Below are 7,495 nucleotides of genomic sequence, written 5' to 3' on the forward strand. Positions count from 1 at the left end.
GGAAAGAGAAACAGGACTACTTAGACTGATGGCCCCCAGCCAGTGAACAGACAGGATGCTCACAGCACTCCGGTGTTATCCCCTTTCTCCAGATTCACCAGGAACAGTGATGTGCCACCTCTGCTGATGTCAGCACATGGCCAGTGCCCTTGGATACTTGATGTCTGTTCATTTCTCATGAGCTGCACCTTAAGCCCATTCAGAGCTTGTGACCTGGCTCCCACCTGCCTCCCAGTCTGCTTACTGCTGTGCTCGCTGTGGGCGACTTAAGAACTTTCCACACAGGAAGCACACCAGACACTTGCCCACCTCCCCATCTTGGCTGTTGCTGTCCTGCCTGCCTGGAACATCCTTTGCACTCCCCTCTCACTACTCCCCCATCTTACCATCCTTCAAGGCTGAGTACAAATACCACCTCCTCTCCAACTTCCCTCCTTCCCCAGAATCAAGTGCCACGTTCTATGAATCTCCCCAGCCCTTTGTTTGTGGTTCAATTGTTTAAGGGCCACATATTAAACAGAGGTATGAAGCAAGCATCCTTTTAAATGCTATCTGTACGCTACCATATGATTTTCACTATAAACCTGTAAAAAATGATTACAAAACCCATTTCACAAATGGGGAAGGTGAAGCTCTGAGAGTCGAACTTGCCAATGGTCACACAACTAGAAAGGGAACTCCAACCATGTACTGACAGTTCTCCAGTTCCTAAGTTTTTCACTCTGTTATGCTGCCTCTCTTTAATGGCCCTATTGCCAGGTGGTTAGTTGATTACATACATATACACCTGTCACAGGGACCAGGGCGTAGTCATCTTTGTAAATGCGGATAACAAGGTACCCATACAACGTTCTTAGAAGAATTAAACGACAGTACATTTAAAACACTTAGCATAGTGCCATGCACATAACAAGAGCCTAATAATTTGTTGGTTTTGTTGTTACTACCATGTCAGATGCCTTGCACATAAACTGTGAACAGGAGTTTATTTCTGAGGAACAACCAAAATGGGGAAGGATCTGATGGAAGAGACAAATGCCACTTTGGTTTGGCATTTCCTTGCACTACTTGATTACTCAATCAGAAGCAGCAAGAGTTTTATAATAATTTTAAGTTTGTATGATAGGGTGAATTGACTTCTTTATCTTTCTTAGACTATGTGGGTGATAGGGAAACTTCCTATTTAGCAAAACTCTTGCAGCTTTGTTGCTTTCTTGCTGCCCACCGCCGCCCCGCCCCACCCCACCCCCCCACCTTAATGGCCCTATTGCCAGGTGGTTAGTTGATTACATACATATACACCTGTCACAGGGACCAGGGCGTAGTCATCTTTGTAAATGCGGATAACAAGGTACCCATACAACGTTCTTAGAAGAATTAAACGACAGTACATTTAAAACACTTAGCATAGTGCCATGCACATAACAAGAGCCTAATAATTTGTTGGTTTTGTTGTTACTACCATGTCAGATGCCTTGCACATAAACTGTGAACAGGAGTTTATTTCTGAGGAACAACCAAAATGGGGAAGGATCTGATGGAAGAGACAAATGCCACTTTGGTTTGGCATTTCCTTGCACTACTTGATTACTCAATCAGAAGCAGCAAGAGTTTTATAATAATTTTAAGTTTGTATGATAGGGTGAATTGACTTCTTTATCTTTCTTAGACTATGTGGGTGATAGGGAAACTTCCTATTTAGCAAAACTCTTGCAGCTTTGTTGCTTTCTTGCTGCCCACCGCCGCCCCGCCCCACCCCGCCCCCCCACCCCACCCCCGCCAAGCAATCTGTCAAAATTCCCCTCTGAGAAGTCAGCACTTAAGTTCTAAGCTTGGAGAAGAAGAAAATCACAAAAGTAAATGGAAGCACTAAGGGCAAAACGGAATCTGAAACTCTGATGCTTATAAACCTAGTGAAACACTTCCTTTTGTCCTCACAGGATTTTACAAGACTTTAAACCATCACATTTCCTTACTCATAGGTTTTTGTCAGTCGTGCCCTAGGAGGAGGTAAGCTGTCTCAGAGGAAGCAATCCATGCATCCTGTTTACTGCTATCCCCCAGGGCCTAACTCATACCTGGTACATTGTAGTCACTCATTAAATATGGGTTGACTGACTGGCTGCAATTATTTGTATGTATGTATATATGAATATACATATATTTATACATATACATACATCATTCCGTGGTTTATGGATAAATGTGTATACATCCCCACATGTAAGTGCATATTGTACATTTATGTATGTGTGTTTGTATTTGTGCAGAAGATATTTCAGACTGGCAAACACAAATACCTGTTTGCCAAAGTTTTGTTTCCTTAACACAATAAAGGCCTCTGGCTGACCTAACAGCTAACAATCATACTCTGTTACCCACATACTAACAATCTAGATGTTAAAAAACAATTAAACACTCAGAGTAAATAAAAATTTTTCACTTAACAAACCATGATACTTTGTCTTTTAAAATCCTCAACAAACCATGATACTTTGACTATCTTTTAAAATCCTCGTCCCTGTTCATTAGCTTCAGTGGGGAGGCGTGCGGACAGACGAATTTGAACCACTGATGATTCGCTGCAAATCTGGCAAGTGAAACATTCCAAATTCCTATGGCCTGGCCAAATGTCCTTATTAAAGTTGTAACGTATATAACTTATCATTTACACTGTCTGACAATTAGAATGACACCACTGACTAGTTATATGTGCCAGACACTTGGCATCAGTATTTTTATTTAAACTTTGCACCAACCCTGCAAGGTAGATGCTATTATCTCTATCTATACATAAGGAAACTCAGACTCAAAGAGATAGAGTAACTTGCCAAAGATCCTCTGCTGTTTCCGTAGTCATGGCACGGTCAGTCTAAAAATTCAGGATTCTGGGCTTCCCTGGTGGTGCAGTGGTTGAGAGTCCGCCTGCCGATGCAGGGGACACAGGTTCGTGACCCCGTCCAGGAAGATCCCACTTGCCGCGGAGCGGCTGGGCCCGTGAGTCACGGCCGCTGAGCCTGCGCGTCTGGAGCCTGTGCCCGAAAAGTCATAGCATTCACCTCTGAGCTGCTTGCTCTTGAACCTGCAGTGACTAGTCTCAGCCAGCCCAGGTAGAACATCATTCCTTCAGAAGTGTTGAAAATGCTGCAAAGTTGGATGAGTGGAAATGCGGCTGCCCCCCTCCTTGCTTCCTCTTCCCTCATCCTACTGGAGCTTGCATCAGGGATGGCCTCTTTCTCTACGGAACCATCAAATAAAAAAAAAAAAAAAAAAAAAAAAAATTCAGGATTCTCCTCCAAAGCTCAAGCTCTTTTCCATGTGCAAGGGTGCCACTTACACTGTCTCACAGACACTAACTTTGAGGGGTATGTGTTTAGGCAGTTTGGGGATTTTCATAAGTATTTCTCTGCACGGAGAGACTAGACCAAATGCCAGCCAAGCACACTGAAGATTACCCCCAGGCTATAGACAACAAGAGGCAAGTGTGTCTCAGAAACAACCAGCCTGGGCTTCTCAGAATGTGAAGCATTTTCCACTCAATTATGTCCTCCAAAAGAAATCTGTTCTCTAAAAGAGCTTCATTATTGCTCCTCCTATAAAAAAAAAAAGTACTCTTTCATTGCAAACCAATGGGAAGCTCTTAACTCATTTCCTTACATTATTTGAAATGAAAGTGCCTTCTGTCTCTAGAGAAAAGAATGGCTGCACGCTATGCCTTTTGAGTAGAACAATCAATACCATGAAGGCAAGAGAAAATTAGCTCTTATATACTTTTAAGTGGAGTGGGGTTATTTTTAAACTTAATGATAGCAGAATTCTAAACAGAGAGACAGAAGGAACGTCTTCCCTCGCAGTTTAAAGGCGAATTCAGCTGCCTTTCCCTGCAAGGTTTGGCTATTAACTCTTTGACCTTTCCAAGAGCAGGCCTGAGAAAGGGAAGGAAACCATATGTTTTAAAAGTTTGTTTTTCTAATTTACAGGTATTTCTGAACATTTGTAACTAACAGTAGTGAAGTTGCCTCTCACCTGGCCATATACGGCTTGGAAAGATCCTATGCAGAGCAAAGGAAAGCACTCCGTACCCGCTCTGCACCTCCAGACCACAACCATCACAGGAAGCGCCAACTGCAGCATCTTCAGCTGAAGGGCCTGAAGGTGTAAGGGGCTCCTGACAGTGGGAGAAGCACCAGGGTGCCCCTTCAGCACGATCAGGAAGGCAGAGAAGAAGCGGAAACAGCTTTGCCTCACCTCCAATCTTACCGCACAACCCCTGCTGCCAAGAACTCATCTTTAGACCCTTAAACTGAAATTCCCAGAAAAGAAGGGAAACTACAACCTCTGAGTGATGCTCAGAGGTTGATTTCCAACCCGGTTTTGTTTTTTTTGTTTGTTTTCTGATTTCAAGTCGCCACCTAAAGTACATCTCCCAGCCTCCAGAAGGCATCCACAGTAAGCCAAGCAAAAGAGCTGGGAGATTTAGAGCTTTATGCGACCAAAATCCCAGCTCTGACCCTGCAAAGGTACATGACCTTGGGGAAGTAACTTCTCCTCTGAAGATTCAGTTTGTGGTTGGTAAGATGGGGATATTAATCTCTGTTATTAGAAAGTCGGTGAAACTCCAGTAAAAATCACTCAGTCCCCGGCTCTTTAGTAGGGAATCAGTAAGTGCCTTGTGTTTGGTATGGGCATACTGCACAAAGCAGCGGGAGCCAGGCTGGATGTCCGTGTTTTCACTGCCCATGACTCCCTCATTAGTGACTTAGGTTACCAGCCATGCACCAAACCCCAGGAAGACGCCTGGTACCTGCTTCTAGTTCTCTACAGCTTCGAACGTCTGCAGAGTCCGAGATAAATTCTCATTAAGTTCAAGGGACAAAGTTAGCCTAGATTCTTCTTCCCACCGGTTATCCGCAAATCGTTGAATACAACTCAGGCTTGGGAAGAAATGCGTACAGACTTTCCACGGCCAAAGCAGGTGTCTGCACATCTCCCGGGGTAAGGGCTAGGGAAGGGCCCCTGACTAATGTCTCCAGGTTGGGAACGACAAAGAAAGGGAATAGGACAAGAAGGACGGGATGAAAGGGCCTCTGCAAGGCGGTCCTCGCCGGTGACCCTGTCCTCGGCGTCCCGGGAGGAAAGGACACGAGCTGGGTGGAGCCGCGAGAGCAGGAGTACCTGAAGACTCTGGCCGCCGTCTGGTTCCTCCTCCACGCCATGCCCTGTTGCAGCACTCCCTGCACAATCTCCTTCTCGTTGGGCAGTCGGTAGACGGGGAAGATGTAGAGCCAACAGAGGACCACGACGCAGAGGGCACTGGCTCCCACGGGCAGCCGGGTCCGCGGGAACTTCCACGCCAGGACGGCCATGGCCCCTCTGGACGTGTGTCGCCGGGCCCGCCCGCAGGGGCTCATCGCAGCCCCCGGGTCCCAGGGCGGCGGTCGAGGGCCGGAGCCTCAGCACTAGGCTAGGCGCAGGGGCAGCGGAGGATCCCCCCACCGCCGGCCCCCCATGCACACACACCTTTCGCTTTCGTGCTCGCACTCGCACGCACGCTCCTTCCGCGCCCACAGCTTCAAAGGTCGGCACAAGGATTTTTTTCCAATGCAACTTTTTCGAGGATTTCTTTCTAGGGGAAGTGCCCCGGGAGCAAGTCACGAGCTACGGCCATGGTCGCCCCCCCTGAAGAAGGCGGGCGCCGGGGTCTCGGAGAGCGCGGGGAACGGCGGCGGCGAGTCGCTCCCGCCGGTTCTGCAGCGTTACCGTCGCCCTCGGCGTGGGGCCGGGGAGAGCCTCAGCTCCCTCGCAGACATCTGGACCGCGGCGCCCCCTTCTGAGCGATGCTCCTGCGCCCTTCGCCGCCTCTCCCCGCCTCCCGCGCTACTGCGCTGCCAGGCACCCCCCCCTCCCCCCAGACGCGCTCCCCGCGTCGCGCCAAGTCCTTGGAAATTTCCACGGCGGCCCGGGACCGCTAGCCCGCCCCGGGCTCCTCCGCCTCCCCCGCCAGGACCCCTGCTTCCCACCCCTCCCGGAGAAGAAAAGAACTCGCTTTCATCAGTTAATTCAGCGGCGCGCCGCAGCCTTCCGCGGCGCCCGGGACTTCGCAGACAAACGCCCGGGGATTGGTGGAAATCAAGGTCTCCCCTCCCTCCCCCACTCGCGAATTTGCCTCCTTCGACCCGTTCAGATGCGCGACGCTCGGCTGGAGAGCGCGCCCCTCTCTCCCACCCTGGTACCCCGGAGACAGAGGCAAACAATACAATAATGATAATAACCCTCCCCTAAAATGTGTATACACAAATCCCTGAGTGTGGCCGAGACTGGCTGAAAGCCTGACCCTCCGACACGCAGCCGGCGCGCCGGAGCTGTCACCCTGCCGCCGTCACCCTCGGCTCTCTCTAACTGGTTGGTTATTAACCCGCAGTGAGGCGCGAGGAGGCCGGCGGAGATTGATTCCTTCTTGGGCCCCCACCCCCATTCCCCGGTCCCGGAGCCGCGGCTCCAGCGACACCCGTGCGCGCGCGCGCTCGCGGGCACACACGCAGACACACACGGGCACACACGCTCGCGGGCCCGCACGCGCGCGCACGAGGAGGTGCGTGCACACCGGGGTCCTCCGCCTCGCCTCCGCCCTGCAGGGAAATGCGCTGCTGCATCCAGATGTGCAGGCAGCTAGTGGCCCAGCAAACAGACCTCGGGACGTGACAGTGCCCTGGAGGCGCTGTCGCCTCCTCTGCCTTTTAGATGCAAGGGCCGTTTGTTCTTCGGCGTCCTTCTCTCTCCACCGACCAGCTTAGCGCAACCCCGACCTTGGAAAAGCGCCACCCGCCTGGACCGGCCGAGCCCAGGGACACACAGTTAGCCATTTCTGCTACCCCAGCGGCCGGCGAATAGCTCGGCTACCTCCTAGCGGTTGCCTAGTCTATTTGCTTAAGCGTCTCGTCAAGCATGATGTGTGCAGGGACAAAGAAATCCAGCAGCCTACTAACCAGGTCGCCTTCGTCATCACGAAACCAAAATTTAGGGCCATAACTTAAGTTGCTCAGCCGACCAAGCTGCAGCTCCCTCGGACCTACACTGAGTTTTACGTGGCCTGGTGCATCTTTCTCCACTGAGAGATGGGACTTGAGAAGTTGATGGAAAGTTATTTACCAAAAAAGACCACCAAAGTCTCATTCCTCCCTCTCAGGAGAACGGCCCACTGCCCTCCGGCCTGCAAGCATGCCCCAGGAATCCCTCCTACTTAGGTGAATCAGGGGAGATGAGAAAGCGTCAAATCCCAAAGTTACATCCTACACAGTGGAGCTTAATTGAGATTCTTTGAAATAATGATTACCTGCAAAGTAGTCCTGCAAAGTACCCAAACCACCCTCTTCTGTTCTGGGAAGAGGATTGTTAGGGGCGGGGGGTGGGGGTGGGGTGGGGGGAGGGAAGCGCACGCGCAGAGGCTCCGGGGCGTGGGAGGAGCTTGGCGTGTTTGCTGGACGGCGGGGAAGCG

The 7,495-nt window shown here is 50.4% G+C and overlaps 1 protein-coding gene across 1 annotated transcript in view; it reads right to left on the bottom strand.

The window, feature by feature from the left end:
* The window catches only part of ST8SIA1 (ST8 alpha-N-acetyl-neuraminide alpha-2,8-sialyltransferase 1), a 162,274-nt gene extending 156,371 nt beyond the window's left edge, over positions 1–5,903 (bottom strand). Inside the window, exon 1 of the mRNA XM_007449374.1 lies at positions 5,176–5,903. Coding sequence (XP_007449436.1) covers positions 5,176–5,411 — 236 coding nt within the window. The 5' untranslated portion in view covers positions 5,412–5,903. The remainder of the gene's footprint in view (positions 1–5,175) is intronic.
* Between the last annotated feature and the right edge of the window lie 1,592 nt (positions 5,904–7,495).

This window comes from Lipotes vexillifer, unplaced genomic scaffold, assembly GCF_000442215.2.
Source record: "Lipotes vexillifer unplaced genomic scaffold, Lipotes_vexillifer_v1.1 scaffold135, whole genome shotgun sequence".
NCBI classification, from domain to species: domain Eukaryota; kingdom Metazoa; phylum Chordata; class Mammalia; order Artiodactyla; family Lipotidae; genus Lipotes; species Lipotes vexillifer.